Source organism: Montipora capricornis, chromosome 12 (assembly GCF_036669925.1).
Source record: "Montipora capricornis isolate CH-2021 chromosome 12, ASM3666992v2, whole genome shotgun sequence".
Taxonomy (NCBI): domain Eukaryota; kingdom Metazoa; phylum Cnidaria; class Anthozoa; order Scleractinia; family Acroporidae; genus Montipora; species Montipora capricornis.
In genome coordinates this window covers 38,949,938-38,970,018 of record NC_090894.1, presented here as the reverse complement: position 1 = coordinate 38,970,018, position 20,081 = coordinate 38,949,938, and the positions used below count along the sequence as shown (strand labels likewise).

Genomic DNA, 20,081 nt, shown 5'->3' with positions numbered 1-20,081 from the left:
TGTTTAGATAATTTGTGAAGTGTTGACTGTAAAAGTTTAATTTTTTGTTTCCAGAGATTTGATAGTATTATTACTATTACTATTATTATTATTATTATTGATTGTCAACTACAAGGGAAGTGTTGGGAAAGTGAAATACACTAAAATGGTTGTTGGAGGTGTTAATATTTCAGGAAGTAGGTAACATCTTGTGGCCAATGTCGGTATTTTGTCTGGTTTTTACGGTACAAACCTTATGTACTTAAAACGTGTAAGTTTTGGATTCTTATAGCTTACTTCAGACTTTCTGATCAGCTTCTTTTTCAGCTGAGGTTGGAAAGTTTGTTTCAAGAAGCTGTTATCCATTCATTACAGGTGTGGTAAATGTCTACAGTAGAGACAACTACTGTTTGGTCATGAAAAATTAATAATAAACTGTCAAGGTGTCATAGATGTTACAGTGTAAATGTGCTTTCAGCTTCTGTGCCACAGCCAAAAACAAAATGAAACCAAATTATAATTATTCTTAGTCTTGTCTTGCAAATTACCCTGTAATAGACTTGCATTTTACGCTAAATGGTACATGGCCATTAAGTTCTCAATATATTTTTTTCAGGATACTTATCTAAACATGGACTTGCCTCTTCTTGTTGTGGCTCTTTTTGTTGTCTTGTGCTATTTTAAGAAAAGCAATGTTGGTGATGATAACTTTACTAAAATTGTGGTGACTGAGCACGCGTTTGGCATGACCTCACAACGCACTTTTCAAAGAGTAGCTACCAATAGTTAACAGTGTTGTTTGTTCCCCATATATGAGCCACAATCCATTGCAAAATTCAAGAAACATTTTAACTTCCTTATCCATATCTGAAAAAGCTTTTGTTACTGGAATCTTGATATTATGGCTTCCCCTCTCCAAAAAACAATGTCCAGACATTGATGGGTTATTTTGTACTTCTTTCTGAACAATGAAATGTTTCGAGTGAATACTGTAACAGTAACTGTTATGGTCCAAAACATTGATACAAACAGGAAAAGTCTCAACTGGTTTTGTCTGGGATTGTAGTTTGAACTATATACCACAAATTTCTCTCCCACATGGGGACACATTGGTACAAGGATGGTGCTCTCACTACTTGGCCAACCCTCCTCCCCTTCTAAACCTGATAACCTTTTATTGTATTTTTTTCTTATTCTCAAGCTGCATAGTTGCATTCATTTCCTCTTTTCAGGTGTAGGTTCACCTTAAAATGTTAAAATTTATTTTTATCATAATTATAACTTTTACTAATCGATTTTGAGAGCTGACTGTAAGATATGGGTCATGCTTTTTCCCGTTCATTTTGCAAGTGCTGGGGTTAACTGAACCCAAAAAAGTGGAGAGAGATCGAAGGTTAAAGTGAGATATACAGCCCACTCAAGCGACCAATTATAGCATGCTTACTATCAGAGATTTTCTGTTTTACATCAGAGGCTGCAGATGATTATTTAGGAACAACCCATTCTTTTCATTAGGTTGATCCAGACACCATTACCAATGTCACAGTGTGGTGCCTTGATGTAGCTCTGTACAGGTTAGGATGAGAAAACTAAAGGTGTAAAATAATATTAATTATGCATGGAAGACTTCTGATATCCTTAAATAATGTCAACGTTCATAATCCCTGAGACAAGCAATAAGTAAGTTATCATTCTTAAAGTTGCATTTGATATGTTTATATTTTGAATCCACATGTTCCTTAGTAAGGTAAGTAGAATCTTCGAAGAGCATGCCCTGACCGTTTTTGAAGACACGATGTGGACTATGCGATACATATATTTACAGTTTTCAAATTTTGAAAACTTTTTCACTTTTTAGTAAATTGTTAATCTTTAGCATTGACTCCCAGGGGTTCCCCATTGATGAGTAAAATCGTCTGGCATTAGACAGAGTAAAATACTAAGTCCGGCCGGTTTAGGCCAGTTTGGATGTTAAATGGTTAAACTTGTCATTCTTCTTGTTTGTGCTTTTTTCGTGGCATAATGATTTCATTCTTTGCGATAATTATTATTAATGCTTGATAAAAAATGTCCATAGGAGTGGTTTCTACCTTGTTAAATTAACTTCTAGTAACATTCTATCCCTTTCTTTTGGTCTTTTGTCCTTCAGTACATATTTTAGATTTTTGCAGAAACTGAACTCTAAGTTTCAATTTTAGTTCTGAAATTGTCATATTAGCTGCAGTGACTGTTGGTGGAGTCCAAGGCACACAGTTGTTTTATTCTCTTGGTAAGTTTGGTTATGCACTTTGCGGTGAATGCATTTTAATTGAATGGTACCAAATCGTTTAAAAAGTGGAGGTACAAATGTATTTGCTATATACAAGAGTCTTCAGAAATCACCCAGTATCACCATGGTACCCAGGCTGAACAGTCTCTCTTCAGTAGAATCCATTGTCTTTCAGGTATTGATTTGAATCGTTGTTAAAGGTGAACATGTTTTCTTTTGCCTATTAGTCCAGCTAATGAACTAAATTAGTTTTCCTGGAAAGAATTCAAAGCAATATTCAACCTTTTCAATATAAGATTGTAACAAAATAACATTTCAGTAATGGTTGAATTATAAAAAGTATGCCATGGATTTGATCTGGGTTCGTGTTAACCCAGAAATCATGCATTTTTACACAAGAAATATGCATAAAATGTATTTTCAAAATCTTAATGTGTCCTGGGACACAGGACACTTGCTCAACGAACTAAATCCCTTTGACACGCAAAGTAAAACTGCATGGTGATAAGGTCAAAAGAATCGCCATTGGATTTAGCAGAGTAGGAGACTGGAAACCACTACAACATTCACGTCGCTTGCATGCCTGCCCGCCATTTTGATTTCTCGCTCCACTGAATTGGGGCAGGCATGATAGGGCAAAAGCAAACAAAACATTTTAAATGTGTAGTACACTACGTAATATTATGGTATCAAACCATGGAAGAGAAGACATGGCCAGTTTTTGGACAAACAGTTAACAGAGTTTCAGTGGCTGCAGACAAGAGGTGGCAAAGGAGACTTCTCATTGATTTGCAACGATTGTTCAAAGGCCGGAAAGGAAATGCATTCACTGCTGGATGCAAAAATTTCCAACCATTCACACCTCAAACGCCCTAGGACACCCCCCATTGATGAGTAAATTCGTCTGGCATTAGACAGAGTAAAATCCATTACGTCTCGCTTTCAGGTGTCAGTGGGTTAAAGAGCAACTTCATTGAAAGAAACGGTACAGCCTTATCAATGATGCTGCTCTACCCATCTTTGTCAGATTGCCCATACCGAAAAACCTGTAGCTATATGATGGGTTGAGTTAAAGTTGTGAGATGAAAACAACAATAATAGAGACAAGTTAACATTGAGGTTGAAATGCTTCATTCACCACTAGTCTTTTTTGTAAACTTTTTCTTTAGGAGGGCACTGAAATATTGAAAGCCCCCAAAAATGCCAGGGACCCCAATTTGGCAAGACATGTGGGTTCCAGGACCAAAAACGAAAACTTCAAACAGGATCCCTAGATATCTGTATGAACTGCTTTTCTGCTTGCATTGTAGGCATGCTCAATGTCGATTCAGAGTCTGTTCCTAGTCGTCTGGAAAGTATCAACATCCTGCAATACTCTACCACATACAGTGTAAGTACATGTAAGATATACATGTACATTTAGCCAAGCCTAAAAGTGGAGTTCATGTGTTATTTATTCTTTCCATAAGTTAACCTATAATCTCGATGAGCTTTAAACTTGAGCCTGCAATATGGTCATGTAATACTGGTCAGTGGATACCTTGTTTTGACAGGTTTCAATTAACCATATCATGGATGTCTAATATCAAAGGTGTTCACACCAAAAAATGCGGGCTGCCCCACGTTTCACATTAGCATACATGGAGGGAGTGGACGTACAGTCATATGGTCGTATGGTGACCAAAACCAAATTTTCTGGCACAGATGGAATTGCAAACAATGATTATGCAAATTTTTTGGAGGGTAAAAGGGGTGTTTTATGGGATTTGTGGAAGTAGAGAATAGAAAAACTTGAAAATCACTTTCATAACCATAGGCGAAAAAAATTGGTTTTACCCGCATAGGCACATTTGTTTGTAAGAACTCCAAACAATTTACTCTGTTGCAATGTTGCGATCTGATCCAAGGGAGATAACATGTATCATAAATTTTAACAACCTGGGGCCGGTTGCTCGAAGACTGGTTAGGGCTAACTGTTGGTTAAGAGATGTTAAAACCTATAGGTTTCCATGGTATTTATTGCTGGTTAGCGCTAACCATGCTTCAAGCAACCGGGGCCAGGGTGATATTTTTACCTCTATTACATGTAAGTCATTCCTAGCACTGTTCTCACATTCCCACCCTGTTAGGCACCCTGGTGTTAAATTACTCAGTTTTCATTGATTTTGTAATTTACAGTCTACTCTTTATAGTTTTCATTCAGTTCACTTAGTCCACTGCATGAATATTTTTACCCTATTCACAGTTAGATTTGTACACATAAAGACACTTTTTTCATAAAATTGCTTGTGTTGAATTGAGAAAAGCTTTACTAAAAACCATTTTAAAAAACTTCTTCTTGAGAGCAAGTCTCAACAGTTGTCCTTGCTTTTAACACACCTCTGGCTATTTTCACAAAACTATAGTTTCATCCAATCTCGGGCCTCTTCAGTTGTAAGCCCACAACTGAATAAGAAATACATTGGTTGCAATTGTTAGCGTTGTACTGAAATTCATGTAATTGCTTAAGAGAAGTGACACAATAACGCAGGCGAGATATATTATTTCCAGTCCAAGGCATAACTAGGGAGTTGGTGATTATAACATTCCTAGTAGTCGGAGGAGAAATGACTCTACTCTGTAGCTCCTTGTAAATAGTCTTAGATGCAGCAGACTTGATTTGAACTATTTGACCATTTAGAATTAGTTGCACTGATCCTTTATATCAAAGGGTTCGTTGCAAATGCCCTGAAAAGATGAGTTTTTCATGCCATTCCAAAGGAAGGGCATCAATCACAAGTAAGTCCCCAAGTCTAAGAATACCTTTCTCTTGTAAAATCTTAAAATAATGGAAAGTAGTTTATTGTTCCATAGGATGTTTGAAACTTGTTCATGGTAATAAATTGTTTTGACTTCAAACCTCTTTCCCATTTCATTTCATTCTCATTTCTACTCTGAGTGTTGCATTTCATTTTTTTTTTTTCACAGGAGTCAAAAGAGCATGAACTTCTTTCTTTCAAATTGCTGCTTCCACCCCAAAGTTCATCAGCTCTTGTTTATAGCTCCAATTCAGTTATCTGTGTTCCAGGTATTTTATAGATGATGTTCCTTTTTGTTTTTACATAAAATTATATATTTGATATTATTAAAAACTGGATCATTGGATAATGCAATTCGAGAGTTTTGATTGGCTAAGCCATCATGGGTTATGAGCCATTATACCATGATCTACAAAGACGGCAAGCATAATGCGTGATTTTTTGGGCCTTTTTATTTTTATTGTAGTCTACAATGTAGTTTTCTATATTTTGGGGGCGTTTTCAATAAAACAATTATTCCACTCGCGCTTGTTGGAAATGAGATGATTAGAGCCAACTTGGCGCTACGCACCTCGTTGGCTGTCCTATCATCTCATATCCAACGCGCGCTCATGGAATAATTGTTAAATATTATACTGTAATCACAGGTCTTATATTTGGTGACAAAATTTTAGCCGGTTGTTTGCTATAGTAACCAAGGATGCAAGAAGATGCCAGAAAATGCACTTCACCTACACCAGCGAACTGTATATATGTTAAAGTGTGGAAGACAGTTCTAGATTATACTCTGATGATTGCAACCTAATATAGAAAGTAAAAGAATGATTAATTAATGTATTTAAAATGTTGAACCACGAAAACTTCAAACAACAAAATTTATTGTACATATCCAACAATAATGATAATATTCTACGAAAGTTAGAAGTTATCCTCGCACTCATCTTGACAATTTAAACAATTGTCTCTTGTCGACACCTGAAAAATAATCTACGGGTGGCTTCCAGGGATTTGAACCCCAGACCCCTGCGATGCCCAACCAACTGAGCCATGAAGCCACAGAGTTGGGAGCAGGTCAATTTATTGCATTCTTTTGTTCCCCTTACAGGACCGATGAATTGATGCACAAAAAGAAATGTATATTTATAGTGCGGGTTATAAACAAAAGATAGAAGTGATCCCTGCACTTATAGTGGCGACGAATGGTAAAATCCAAGACTCATCGATACCCTTGTTTGGGAATCGAAGACCGAGATCAAAACATGCAAGACTTCACACCTAAATAAATTCAATACGAACGAGACTTCGAGACTCTTTGCAGAGACTTCGGAGATTTTGAGATCAGATGAAAAGTTTGCAAGTGCCAAGATTTTGGAGGTACCATTCGCCATCCCTACTTATTTGGATTCTGTTGAAGCCATCTGAATTTTTCAGGTGTCTAATAGAGACAGTTGCTTAAATTGTCTCTTTTTATAATTATGCAACTTGCTTTCCAGTTCACGAAGCATGACTACAGAAAAAAAAATTCTTTCACAGTAATAGCATGGTGAACTTGCATGCTGATACTTTCTCTACATGTTTGAGTATTGCATAAACTGTACCTTACATGTAATCGCTTACACAGTTAACCAGCCAGATGAGGTCTTGAACAAGATAGATCTTCAGTCTCCAGCAGACAGCATTCTAGGCTCAGGTATCGTAATTGCTTTATTTTTATATTTCCCACTTTTTTGGGTAATATCTTCCATTGTATGCAAATCAATCGTTAATTTGAATTTCAACTTCATTTTCTTTGCTTGATTTTTTTATTGATTACCATTCATAATATTTGTGGAATTTATCAATAGTAATTATTTTGGTTTTTGAGAAAAATATATTTCCACTAAATTTGTGTGTAGAAGTACTAGACACAGCCATTAGTTTCCACCATGAGGAGGTCAGCAATCAGACTCAGAAACTCTTCGTGTTTGCAGGGTTTTTTAGACTGGAAAAACAGTTTACTAGGCAAGCAAAGAGTGCATTCTAATAATCCAGAAGGCTTATCCTTGCAGGAAAAATATGGCATCATTGCAGCAATCTGTAGGAATTTGTAGGACTCTTGTAGAAATCTACTACCATAATTATATAATGAATGGAAACATTCAATAATTTTGTTACGCTTTTCATGGTACATCTGATAATTAATATAAAACAAGAGAAATCAAAATTGAACTAGTTTGAAAAATTTGAAACTAAGTAAAACACTTTTAACTACTACAAATATAACATCAAAGCACTGGATAAGACATGGTAAACAACTGTCCTCTAGTCTTAAAAGAAAACCCTGTGGAGGTTTAATCATCCAGAGGCAGTTGCCAAGTCTACTTAGCCACTATTAATAATCGTTGACTAAAACGTTCCTTTTTGAAAAGGTTTTCATGAAAACAAGCCGCTCTTCTTTTCTTTGAAGTATGGTATTATCAGCGTCACAGTAACAGAGGCTATAGTTCAGTAAGTATAAGGAAACACACTTTTTCTTGCTTACTGAGGCAATAATAAGTTACGACTATTTTATTTACATGACTTTTGTGGAGAATGTCTGCAACTGTCGTGGATAACTTTAACTTGTCTTGCTGATGGATGTTCAGGATGAAAGTACCCTGTAGCCTTTTTTTCTTCATTTTCTTTAGTGGTATGGTTGGGTTGCTTTTGGTTTTCCACTTTTGTCACCTTGCTCTTGGAAAGAAAAACTTCTCTAATTCCTTGGATTACGTTCCACAATGAACCTTAAGACCAACTCCTTTACCTGGAACTTAAAGAAGCCTCGTACAACAAATTAATAATGAGTTAAAAGAGTCTAATGTTGTCTGTGCTGGCATTAAAACAAATTCATCATTCAGGTGTCACATTTGAGCCAAACTGAAACATTTGAAACCTGGACAAGCATCTACCTTTTTATTCAAACATCAGAGTCTTGCATTTCAGTGAGCAAATTTAAAATGTATTAAATCCACATGAATCAATTCCGTTGGCCCCCCAGCTTTCTTTTGATCTGTAGCTATGCGTCAGTGACTACTCATTAATTTATTTGTTCCTTTTGTACACTTGTACAGAAGATTGCTTTAAGAGACAGTGGAATAACTTCAGAAGTCCTCAAGTTTTTGCTCTGCTAAAAGCAATTTGTGCCCAAATCATGCACAATTGTTTTGATCAGGTCTGATTAATACTTATTTTGTTTGTTATTAACAATATAAATTATTTTATACAGTGAAGATGTGGGGAATTCTGTGTTGCAAACTACAAAGGTGAGTTAAGGTTAAAGTGAATGTAGTAGAATGGTGAATATGAAGTTAAGTCATCTAAAGCTTATCAATTTATATCAGTCTGCAGCCTAAAATGCTGGTAATGAAACAACGTCATATGTCGATTTAAATACAATTTCTTTCAAGGAACACCTGTGTTGCTAGTGGTCAGCGGTTGGTTTGTTGGCACATACGCAGTAGTTCCGTTCATCATAACTGTACTTGTGGCATTTGTTATGGCAGCTTGAGGAGTTGTTTCCTCCAGCAGGGTTCATAGCAAGTTCGTTTTTCCGTCCCCCGCCCTAAAAAGAAATCCTTCCCTTGTTCATTCCACTGATAGTTCAGTGTGTCTGTTGTCTGTTTTTTTTATTGTCGTGGGGCTCATAGTTGGGTTGCCGTGTTGTGCTAGCCATGGAGGCATTCTATCGAGGGGTTGGCTACCAAAAGTGGAAACCCCCAGATATCTCAGGCACCCAACCTTCACTTAAAGCGATGCAGTTAATGTATAAATATGTGATTCATGTTAGAATTAACTCAACATGTTTCATTCTCACCGTGAGCAACTAGGCCCTGGAAAATTTAATGTTACACACTGGTCAAAAGCACTATGCATTACCCGTGACTTTGTTTTACAATAATGCATGTGTTATTCTCATTTTATACACCTGTCTATCTCTGCAATGGTGAAGTGGCTGATATACATTGCCAATTTATTTCAGGTTAATTTGGCTGACGTGTCACTTGGTGAAGTAACATTTGTAGAGTCTGATGATGATATGAAAAAGTTCAAGTCTGCTTTCTTGCTTTTCTGTCAAGGAAATAGGGTGAGTTTGACCTAGTCTGCTTTTAGGTGGTGGGTATGGAAGAGAAGAGGGTTAACGTAAATTGTGTTTTCGATAAGGAATGCAAGGGGTTGTGAATTCTTAGTGGATTCGACTCAAGTGCCTAGGTTTAATACTTAAATGACCGACCAAACAACCTTTAGAGAATCAAAGAAGCTGTATTTTCAAGAAAATATCAATTTGTCTATTGTCTTAGTAAATCAATATGGCCCTGGGACTGACAAAATGAAGCCTGCATTAACAAAAGATAATTTTGAGGCAAATTAAAAATAAATGTCACAAACTCCCATTGTAGAAGATTAGTTTATTATTTCAATGTAGGATGAAGCCCAAAGTATCTGTAATGAAGTCTTTGCATCAGGAGCAGATTTAGATACTGCTGTACTCACACTTAGTCAAGAGCTGATTGATGATTTTCCAGTGTCAGATCCACGTTGGGCAGAGTCCATTCCTACAGGTTAGTGTGTTGCTATGACCTCACAATACTTTTTTTAGAAAAAGAAATCACGAAATGAAGAATATTATTGGGTGGGAACAATTTTATGTCCAATAATTTTGATGTGTTCCCTTTTCAGTGATAGTTTTTTTTTCTTACTGTATCTCCATTGACTTTGGTTCTTAAAAAAAGTTTACTTGTTTTGTATATCAAACAAAAGCAAAACAAAACACAGCAACTTAAGTTCGAAATGTTGTTGTGACCGAAGTAGTTACAGAGATTAGACTAAGTACTGATCAATACTGAATCATACAGGTTAACCAAGAACACACTTGACATCAAGCTTAAGGTCAAATGTCATCTATGGCAAAGTTGTGCTAAACATTAATTAAGTGAGTGTGGGTTCATAGTATCGAGTTTTTATACACTTCACGCACTAAAAAAATAAATATAAAATTATTTAAAAATACAATTAAAATGATGGAAAAAGTATTTCTCTCTTCGAGCCTTTTCAGTTGTTCATTATCATCCACCGTTCTTCACCAGAATTTCTCAGAAAATTTCAAAGTACATGTAAATCACTGACAAGTCAGTTCTGTTCACAAGATTTTTTTTTGTATATCTGTACCACAGACATACGATAAGTGCCAAAAGGGTTGAGACACTTTCCACTTTTTAGGAAAGTCGGACAAATCCCTCCCCCAAATTCTTTCCATCTAACCCCCTCCACCCCCTAGCAACATTGGAGGGGAGAGGCGGGGGAAAAGGGGGAATGCAAGTGGAAAATTGAGCCAATACCAAGAGCCACTGTAAGAGCTTCCCGGTCAAATCTTTGTAAATAGTTTTGACTGATCTCTACCAGGCAGTTAGAGTACATTCTTTGTGAAGTGTGTATTTGCTGCAAATTTTCACAACGTTTGCTTTATGGAAGTAAATGGTAAAATTATCGTATTACACTCAAACTTGTTTTGTTTTCACAGGTGGAATATCTGCTTCCACTTCACTCATCATCCTTCATCAACTGGAGGACAAGCTTAAAGCTCATGCTTTCATGCTTGACTTCCTGAAAGGTGTGCGCTTATGGGCGAAGGTAAGAAATGAAATTAATCTTTTAGGTACCAGTAGAAATACTAATAATATTGCTTATCAACAAGTACAAATAATGCAAGTGTGCCTTGCATTATTTTACCTTCTAAAGGCCTGGCCAAACGCTCGCAAGATTTCAACGCAACATCTTGCAACATTGTTGGGAACAAGATGTTGTGTACGTTTGGCCACTCTGTTTCGATATGTTGCAACATGTTGGATGATGGTGGATCAAATTTGAAAATGGTCAAAATTTTCGTGCAGGGCATGCGCGCTAGGTCCACTTGTTGCGCACCAGGGGCCTGGGGCACATAAACATCGACATATGTACGGTGGCCAATTTACATTATCAACTCCGTTGATAAAACCAAATTTTTGTATACTACTTCCCCACCGACGCAGCATCACAATTTCTTTAGAAACTACCCCTTCATTCATCGACATATTGCGTTGACAATGTTGAAAATGTTGCGTGCGTTTGGTCAGCCCGTTCAACACATGTCGCAACATCATGCAACAATGTTGCAAGATGTTGCGTTGAAATGGTGCGAGCATTTTGACAGGCCTCAAGTGATTGCGTGACATAAAGCTCCAGGGAAAAAAAACTTGTCATTTTTATCTTCAGTTGTTAATCATTGCCCGATCATTGAATATCTGAAATGTACTACGCCGTTTCTTTTTCCATAAAATTATACCAACCTAACTTTAAAAGACAGAAGAAACTATCTTCTCAAAAACTTTAATTTTTGATCTTGTTTTTTTTTTCCATTCTTTAGTACTCTTGTCCGTATCTCAGGTAGTTTCCTTTTTTTTATTCATTGGCTACTGCAGCTTGGTGTTGTGAACTCAAAGGATGCCTTATCTTTAACCTGTCATTTGATCTGTGAACATGCAGAGAAGCTTTCTGCAGCTGTGGCTCTGTGCAAAGTCAATAATGTGTGAGTATTGTTGTGTTAGTTACCACCTTATTGCTTTAGTTGCATCCAGAATGAATTCACATTAGGCATACCACCCTGGCTATGGCAAAAATGTAAAAATCAGATGGCTTCATGATTTCTTCAAATACATTAAAAACTTGGTGATACCTTTCAATTTTTTTCTTCTTTTCGAATTTTAAGAAGACTTGTTTGTCAATATTGTGTGGTTTGTTGTGATGGAAAGTTTACTGGTTAAAGTAGAAGCTTTGCAAATTGTTGGCCTCAGTTAACAAGGTTGTTAAGATATCTTTTTCGGTTTGGGCGACGGTTATTTGTGCTTACCTTAGCACTAGCAACTGCAAGTTTCTTGTAGTTAGTCTTTAATTGGATTTTTTGGCAGTTATAATGGTGTATTTCACATATTTAGTTTAAAATACATAAAAAGATCGGTGGTTAAGAATAAATTATTGCAGCACTTTGCAAGGAACACTTGTTAACTCGGTGGTGCAGTGTTAAAAAAATGAAAGAATTTATTTCATTAAACCACTGTATGCAAATAAAACCAAACAGTTACCTTTATACAAACGAAGTTTAGCCGGTGCTTAACAAAACCGAGTACCAAGTCATTTTCATTTTGGCCAGTTCTAGTGTGTAAAAGGTGTCCAATGTCAATAGTAGTGTAGAGAAGGCACGAGCAGAGGGGAAAAACATTTGTGAACTTGAAGCAACTCACCTGTAAAAGATTCTGGAAGTAAAATGATTGGCGTAAACCGCGGTCTGATTTAGACGTGGTTTAAGTAACCGGCCCCAAGTGTTCTCCGCTAGTCTTCTCCCCCCCTACACAGCCAAAATTTGCTTATGTCGCAAGGGTGGGCACTGTTTCAATGAGGGATGCAAGTACAGAATAATCCCGGTTTAATTTGCAGTGGGATTTGTCACCTACAGTCTACCTGTAACCCTAGAATGTACAATTACCAACTGAGCTATGAACCCACACAGTTGCCAATGTACGTCGCAAAGAAACTTGTTTCCTTATTGGAGTGCTTCACTCCTCAGTCTGTTATCACAGTGTATTTAGTAACTCACCCGCTGGCTTTACTTTAAAAATACTGCTCTGTGTAATCATTGGTTTTGGTGACGTACCAGGTACCAGGAAGTACTTGATGGAAGTATTCGACTTGCTATCAAGAAACGACAGATTAAATCACAAGTCAGAGGTCTCACAGAACAGGATTTGTTCTTTAGAGAGGTAACTAATTGAACATGGAAGTAGAAGCTTAGTTTAATCTGAGACACGTTTGTTGCAATCTTAAAAAGTAAAGTTGAAGAACAAGACCATGAGAGGGTCGTGGTTTATGTTAAGGGCTACCGCTCTTCAGCAAGAGACCCGGCCGGCCTTGACAAAATAGTAACTACAAATTATCTAATAGATCAAAGTTATTTTCCTAAAACTTCTCTTAAGGAGCTTGCTCAGTTTAAATCTTGGGTGAAGTGCATTCAAGGAAAAGGAAACCGTCAATGGATAACAATATTCTTAAACTCTAGCATGGCTGAAGTTGAACATAACTCTGAAAACTCGAATACAAACATAAAGTAGCGGTAATCATACATCGGTGTTAATGTATGTTTGCTCTATTTGCAAAATCTGGGACCCGTTTCTCGAAAGTTTCCATAACGTTTCGAACCCGAAAAGCCATTTGTGAAACTGCCATCCGTTTGCCTTATAAAGCAAGCATCTGCTACAATAAACGCATATGAGAACTATTCCTGTGTCGAATCAATGGCCAGCCTGCGTTGTGAATGCAAAACATGTGCAAAGGTTTAAAGAGCAGGCTAGACCTGTTATTACGTGTACGAAATTAAGACATTGTGTGACCAATTTAAGTGAATTGTATTTTGTAACCATTTTTCTTGTGAAATTATGACTTGTTCATTAATATACCGCTTGACCAGTGCTAGGATTAGCGTTGATGAACCGATATTGAAAGCTGATCTCTTACTATGTTTTCAACATGACTACTGAAAAGTAAAATGATCCTGAAAATTTCTGACTTGATACCTCTCCCTTCTTAAGATACAAAGGGAATTGTGACTCTACATGAAGCCTTTGTAATCCACTTACGTGCCGCGATGATTTTGGTGTTTTAAGCCGGCCATATGGTCCTTTTAACTGGGAAAGTGTAGGTGTAGTTCTTTATCTGTTCCGTATGGGTAGGACATAACCACTGCTGTCCATGGAGGAGCAGAGAGCTAATAACGAACCCTAATTTGCTCGACAGGTTTCAAAGATTTCTGACATCTTCGAATGTTTGTTGGATTATGAAGAAGGAGTGCTTGCAAAACAGAATCCGTCTTCTTCGTCAGCTCTGCTTCAAACAATTCTTGCTGTAAATACAATAATGCGGGTAAGTCACGAACCTATACTTTGGGCATGGTACAAAGCAAACTATAAAAAGTCTGTCATTGCGATGGTTAATGAAGGTAGCTATAAATGATAGCATTCTCATTCCTGGTTGTGCTAGCACATTGTGGAAATAATCTGAGATCAAATTAGTGTTTAGCAGTCCTACACCATCAAACAAATGGAACTTTCACACCCTTAAGTTCCGGGTGCCTATGCGCTCGGGGTAAAATAAATCTAAAGTGCGTGTTTTGAAGTATTTTGTCATACAAAGTCAATTATCAATTCATTTCTTAATTGATACAACATGCCTTACCTTTTGTATGTCAAGCTCTGATGCGCTTCAGAATTTTGGAGAGCACAAGAAAAGCGTGAGTTTATTTTGAGCTCAGCTGAAAGCGGCATTTAAATCTTGAGTGCTTTCCATTCTTCCAAGTTGCATCGAAACGTAATACAAGCGTAATGTATCAACCACTGAACTGTTGGATATCAATCACTGTGCAGCTTTAGCAAAGTAAAACTAATGATTTTGCGTTTAGCTGTGTCATCAGTATATACACCTAGGTTTTGTCCCGCCTTGGTGGTGACTGTCATTCCTTTCCCAACAGGGAATGCTCCAAGAGGCCTGGCACTACCGCCAGACAAATTCCATGATGTATCAACCAAGCAGTAGCTTAGGAGAGTTAGACGTTGAACTTGTGCCTTGGACTGGTATGATGGCTCCTGTACATGCAGCTTGTTGGCCAAAAACACTTTGCGCCGTTTATAGTGTAGCGTTGGGACACTCATATTGGGTGTGGTTGTTTGTGCTTTTGTTCAAGCTCTGCTGGGTTACTACATTGGCAACAATATCCAGAACATCACCTTTTGGCATTGATTTTTAAAAGTTTCGTTTAAAGAGAATTGCGTTTAGTTCACTGACCACGAAACCAATTATTGATAATTAGAGAGCTCAGCATAGCCCGCACCCGCAGTAGTAGTAAAATATCTCGCATTCACATCAAATGTATGTATTGGAAGAGTTTTGGTCAATTTTTGTTACCAATTTCTTTAGCCACAGGTGGACCAAATGGAGTAAGGACATCACTCTTAAGGCAGGTGGGTAAAATGTCTAAGTTTTAACAATAAAGACAGAGACTTCACATTGATTCATCTATCATACGCCGTGTGTGTCAGTTTGCTTGTAAGATTTAGACAACGCGACGCACTTTCGAATCATACTAATTGTGTTTATCGGTCGCCTTTAAAGAACAAAACAAAATTTTACACTGCAAGCTCGCTTTCAGGAGGTTTCAAGCAATAGGGATTTGGTTTTAAAACTTTTAGTATTTTGAGAAACTTCTCGCATAGGATTTATTTATTTGTTTATTTTTATTTATTAACTTTCCACTGCATACCTGATAAATACAACAAATATATGTAGTGGCAGGGACACCGCAACAGCGGGTAGCCAGTTACTGCGGGCCCTGAGGAAAAAAAACTATTAAAATATACTTGTAAAAAATTAGGTACAATTACATACAACATGCGATGGGCGAGACAAGACTTCGAGAAAGATTACACTTGAGACATATAGTTTTGAATGAAGGGGGGTTATCAACATCGTAGTTGGCAAGGGCGGATATATAGTATGATATCATGGTAGCTTTAAAAGAATAGCGTCTGTCCATACTGAGTTCAAGTTCGTCGGCGAGAGTGTTCCATGTGCGAATAGATCTTATAAGAAAGGACTTTTGAAGAGTTGATGAAGTGGATGGTTGCAAAAGAAGGTTGTCCAGTGTCTAACTTTTAGGTGCAAATGCACTGTTATGTATAGACCCTCGATAACTTGGAACAAAACAGGTAAAATTGAATGTACGACCGAGCAGGGGAAGGGAACTGGTTTATTACTGAGTTTACGTCACAAAGTACTTGCATTTAGGAGCAGGAATGCAAAGTGGTTTTTAACGTCGATTGGATATTAAACCGCTTCATTGTCCTCGTGGATCGCACTATGGCCAGTTTTCCCATCTTTCAACGCGAATAGAGAAGTGAATTTTCCGGATAAAACAACAAAATATGTTTAGGACGAAAGCAAAGAATTGCTTCCGTGGAATATTAGGGACTGTAAGGGCCGATTTACACGGTACGACTTTAGGGAGCTTTAGCAACGACGACGGGAACGGCAACGAGAACGTCATGTAAAAACATAAATTCACGTTATTGCGATCACTTCGCGACTATTCCAAGCCTTTTAATATGACAAAGGTGTTTCAGTCCCTCAGGAATGAAACCGTTACGAGCGGCGCTTAATTTTGGGGAGAAAAATGAAAATTTACCTCCAGGTGCTGACGTTCTCCATAACACTTCAAACTTGGTAATTTCACGTTGTTGCTTTGCTGACGACGGCAAAGAAATGGACAAAAATGAAAAACGCACGTGCAGGGCGTGCAAAGCTATTGTTTTTGCCCACTAAATATGCAAATTTTACGACGTTCTCGTTGCCGTCGCCGTTGTCGTTGCTAAAGCTCCCTTTTGTCGCATGCGACAACGGCTTACGACAAGCCCACGACATGATTTACGATTGTTGTGTACGTCGGAAAAAATGTCGTAGCATTTTAAAACATGTTTTACAACGCTGCGACAATCGTAAGTCATGTCGTAGGCCTGTCGTGAGCTTTTGCATACGACAAAAATCGTACCGTGTTTAATCGGCCCTAAGATCTACGACGCGGTAGTCGACGACAACGCGACGGACCAACAATATGATTAGTTAAAAGAGGAAAAATAATCGTGCAGCACGTGCGCACGCATTTTTTGCAGTACTCTGCAGAACGACGACGTAAAATCACCATATTTGAGGTTTTAATGACAACGTGAGCGTACAAATGCAAATCATTCATTCTTTATTTTTAAAGAGAAACCGCTCGTACCTATTTATTTTCGACGACACGAAACCGATCGAATAATCGCGAAAGACTTACGACAGAGCAGAGTTATATTTTGAGGTGGCGTTTTCGTCGACTTCGCCGTCGTCGATCTTTAAGTCCCTATTTTGTCGTAATGGGTAATGATTCGGAGGGGTGCATTAAGTTGCCAGTTTCGTTTTCAATCAATATTTTGCATGTTTTAGAACGCTGGTAATACCTATGACAACTGAATATTCTTGTTTGAACATAGTTGGCATTAACGGCTGATAGAGGCGTTCAAGGGATTGACGATAACCAGGTGGGGCCATTCAAGTCTTTCCATTTACTTCAGTTTAAAAATATCTTGCACTAAACAATCCCATGTGTTTTGCATAATTGTGCATAATCTAAAAGTTCTCAAAAGTTCATACAGACCATTTTGGCGAAGCTATCAAAATTATGTTTTGACATGCAGTGAAGGTGAAATGGAGAATAAATTCTTTCTTTCAGTGAATTTAACAGGGTTGGCGTAGCGGTAGGACGCGGGTTTTATATCTGCTACTCAGGATTACACCAAGTAAATCTACAATCAGGGCCAAAAGTGTTGAGATCTTACGAGTAAACTTAAGGATTAATACCACGCGTATTTTCAGAAGTTGCAGAAATTTCCCGAGTCGCGCAGCAGCTCGTCAATTTCTGCCACTTCTGAAAATACAAGTGATGCTAGTCCTTAATTTTACGAGGACCCATTGCGATTACTTGTTAATAACATAGAGGGCAAACCTTTCTTTTATTAATACGGTCAAGAACGCACTCTGTGGCGTAATTTTTCTTTCAGTGTTCAGTTAGCGTCACGAACTGTAAAACGCACGAACCAGCGGAACGAATTTTTGTAAAACAATACCAAATCAATGAAACCGTAATAATAATGAAAGTAATTTTGCCTGGGGGCATTTACCAAAATTAATGAAAATACCCTCTGTCTCAGCCAATCAGCAGTTAGTAAGTTTGCTACCCATGTTATAAGGAAAATAAGCCCTGTCTTAACCACTATGTCTTCGTTCTTTTGAGTTTGAACTCTTATTCAGTACTGCTGACTTCTTATATGTATTTAATATTTTTTTGCCAGACTTTGTCATTGCTTGTCCAACACATGGTTGATTTAGCCGATGTGGCGTTGGATGGATATGTTTATCAACTCCAAGCGTTAAGGTAGTGTTATACGCATATTTTAGTATAAAGTTTTATTCTTTTCCCAAAGTTAACTAGATTCATATTATTCAAATATAAAGTCACTCAAGGACAGTGGTGGGTTTCGTTATCTATCGTTGAGCGAGCAAAATATAAGTCATGGAACAGAATGATAATGATACATGGAATGAATCATGTTCTGAACCGCGGATATGAAATCAAATAAAGCTATGATCCTCACAGTTATGGACGCAATTTTAGCAATTGCGTAGAGAAGCCTGAAAAAATCAGGACTTCAACGGGGTTTGAACCCGTGACCTTGCGATACCGGTGCGACGCTCTAACCAACTGAGCTATGAAGCCACTGACGTTGGGGGCTGGTCATTTGTGGGTTCTAATTTTCCCGTGAGGAATGAATCAATGAACAGAATGATATATGGACTGCATCATATACTGAACTGCTGCTATGAAATCAAGTAAAGCTATGCTCCATAACTGCAAGAATCATAGCTTTCTTGATTCCATATCGGCAGTTCAGTAAATGATTCATTCCGTATATCATTCCATTCATTGATTCATTCTTCACGGGAAAATTAGGACCCACGAATGGGTAGCTCCCAACGTTAGTGGTCTCATAGCTCAGTTGGTTCGAGCGTCGCACCGGAATCGCGAGGTCACGGGTTCAAACTCCTTTAAACTCCTGAATTTTTCAGTCTTCTCAACGCAATTGCTAAAATTGCGTCCATAAGTGCGAGGATCATAGCTTTACTTGATACAAGTCATTACAGCACCAGACCAGATCATGTGAGAAATGATTTCAGTCTGGCCCGGGCAGAACATTTGCTTCGACATCCGTTCGCTTTTGTTGAAGTAATGTTTACCGGTAAACGATGTTGCTGCTGTGGTGGGCAGACGGTTTCAACACATCATCAACAGTTGATTCAACAGTGCTTCACGAGAGGCCTGGTATTCATTCCCAGGCTGCAGCCGCAGTTGTTACTATGGATACGGACGTGGATACGTCATTGAGAGACCGATTAGTGCGCAGGCGCATACGGCTTCGACTTCATTCAACATTCGCGATAACAAAAGAAATGTTGAATGGTTACTGAAGCAAAGTTTAAACGCTTTGCATTCAACATCGATTCAGCATGTTTCAACGCGGTTGGAAGAGGGAAGAAACTGTTTCAATATCCGCGCTGTTCAACGAAATCGAAGGAATGTTGAAGCAAATGTTGAAACAGTTTTGCCCGGGTCTTGAGGCCACAAAACATTAAACACACATACACTTAATAATTTTAATTAATGATTTAAAGAAGTCAAGTTTACGAGCAGCTTCTTAAAGACTATCAGACTGCTTATACTACGCATGTCCTGAGTGATTGTTACCCACAGATAAAATCCTAGATATCTGATGCAATTTATACAAAAACAAAATAATTGTCGAATACTCGACAAATACTTTTCACTGAGTATTTAACAATTGTTTTGCGCTTGTATAAATTTAACTTGTGAACTTTGTTGAACCCTTTCCAGTTTACGGGAGTCGGAGTGAAAAAAGAGTCTTTTACGAGCCTAGTGGTCCATCAGGCCGGCGCTTATCTCCGGTTACAGTAGCATGAAGCGACTAGGAGTATTTCTACTGCCCCTTGGATGGGATGCTAGTCCATCGCAGGGTTACCCCCAGCATTAAATTGCCGGTACCCATTTATACACCAGGGTGGAGAGAGGCACCATGAGAGTAAAGTGTCTTGCCCAAGGTCAGGTAATATGGCTGAGCAAATTAGAGGTAAAAGACAGCACTTCAGTGTTGTTAAGCTATGGGGGTTGAAGACGACCAGTCTTTGTTGTTTTAATCCATAAGGATTCTAACACTGTTTTGGTATTTTTTTTGGCAGGAGATGTCAAGGAAAAGAGAATCGTTATGATGAAGTTAGGCAGAAATATGAACAAGATAGAAGAGGTGTCATTTTACCACTGGGTAAGTCCTTTCACA

At 37.9% G+C, this 20,081-nt stretch overlaps 1 protein-coding gene across 2 annotated transcripts in view; it reads left to right on the top strand.

Annotated features, from left to right (window-relative positions):
• LOC138025192 (nuclear pore complex protein Nup133-like) overlaps window positions 1-20,081 on the top strand; it is a 53,017-nt gene that overhangs the window by 17,138 nt on the left and 15,798 nt on the right. For both annotated transcript variants that reach the window (XM_068872386.1, XM_068872385.1), the window contains exons 9-27: window positions 295-354; window positions 1,495-1,553; window positions 2,178-2,248; window positions 3,559-3,638; window positions 5,216-5,315; window positions 6,668-6,736; window positions 7,455-7,533; window positions 8,291-8,327; window positions 9,044-9,148; window positions 9,488-9,623; window positions 10,583-10,692; window positions 11,520-11,626; window positions 12,752-12,854; window positions 13,885-14,010; window positions 14,615-14,717; window positions 15,061-15,104; window positions 17,166-17,213; window positions 18,024-18,106; window positions 19,984-20,066. In XM_068872386.1, the coding sequence (XP_068728487.1) occupies window positions 295-354; window positions 1,495-1,553; window positions 2,178-2,248; window positions 3,559-3,638; window positions 5,216-5,315; window positions 6,668-6,736; window positions 7,455-7,533; window positions 8,291-8,327; window positions 9,044-9,148; window positions 9,488-9,623; window positions 10,583-10,692; window positions 11,520-11,626; window positions 12,752-12,854; window positions 13,885-14,010; window positions 14,615-14,717; window positions 15,061-15,104; window positions 17,166-17,213; window positions 18,024-18,106; window positions 19,984-20,066 (1,603 nt within the window). The remainder of the gene's footprint in view (window positions 1-294; window positions 355-1,494; window positions 1,554-2,177; window positions 2,249-3,558; window positions 3,639-5,215; window positions 5,316-6,667; window positions 6,737-7,454; window positions 7,534-8,290; window positions 8,328-9,043; window positions 9,149-9,487; window positions 9,624-10,582; window positions 10,693-11,519; window positions 11,627-12,751; window positions 12,855-13,884; window positions 14,011-14,614; window positions 14,718-15,060; window positions 15,105-17,165; window positions 17,214-18,023; window positions 18,107-19,983; window positions 20,067-20,081) is intronic.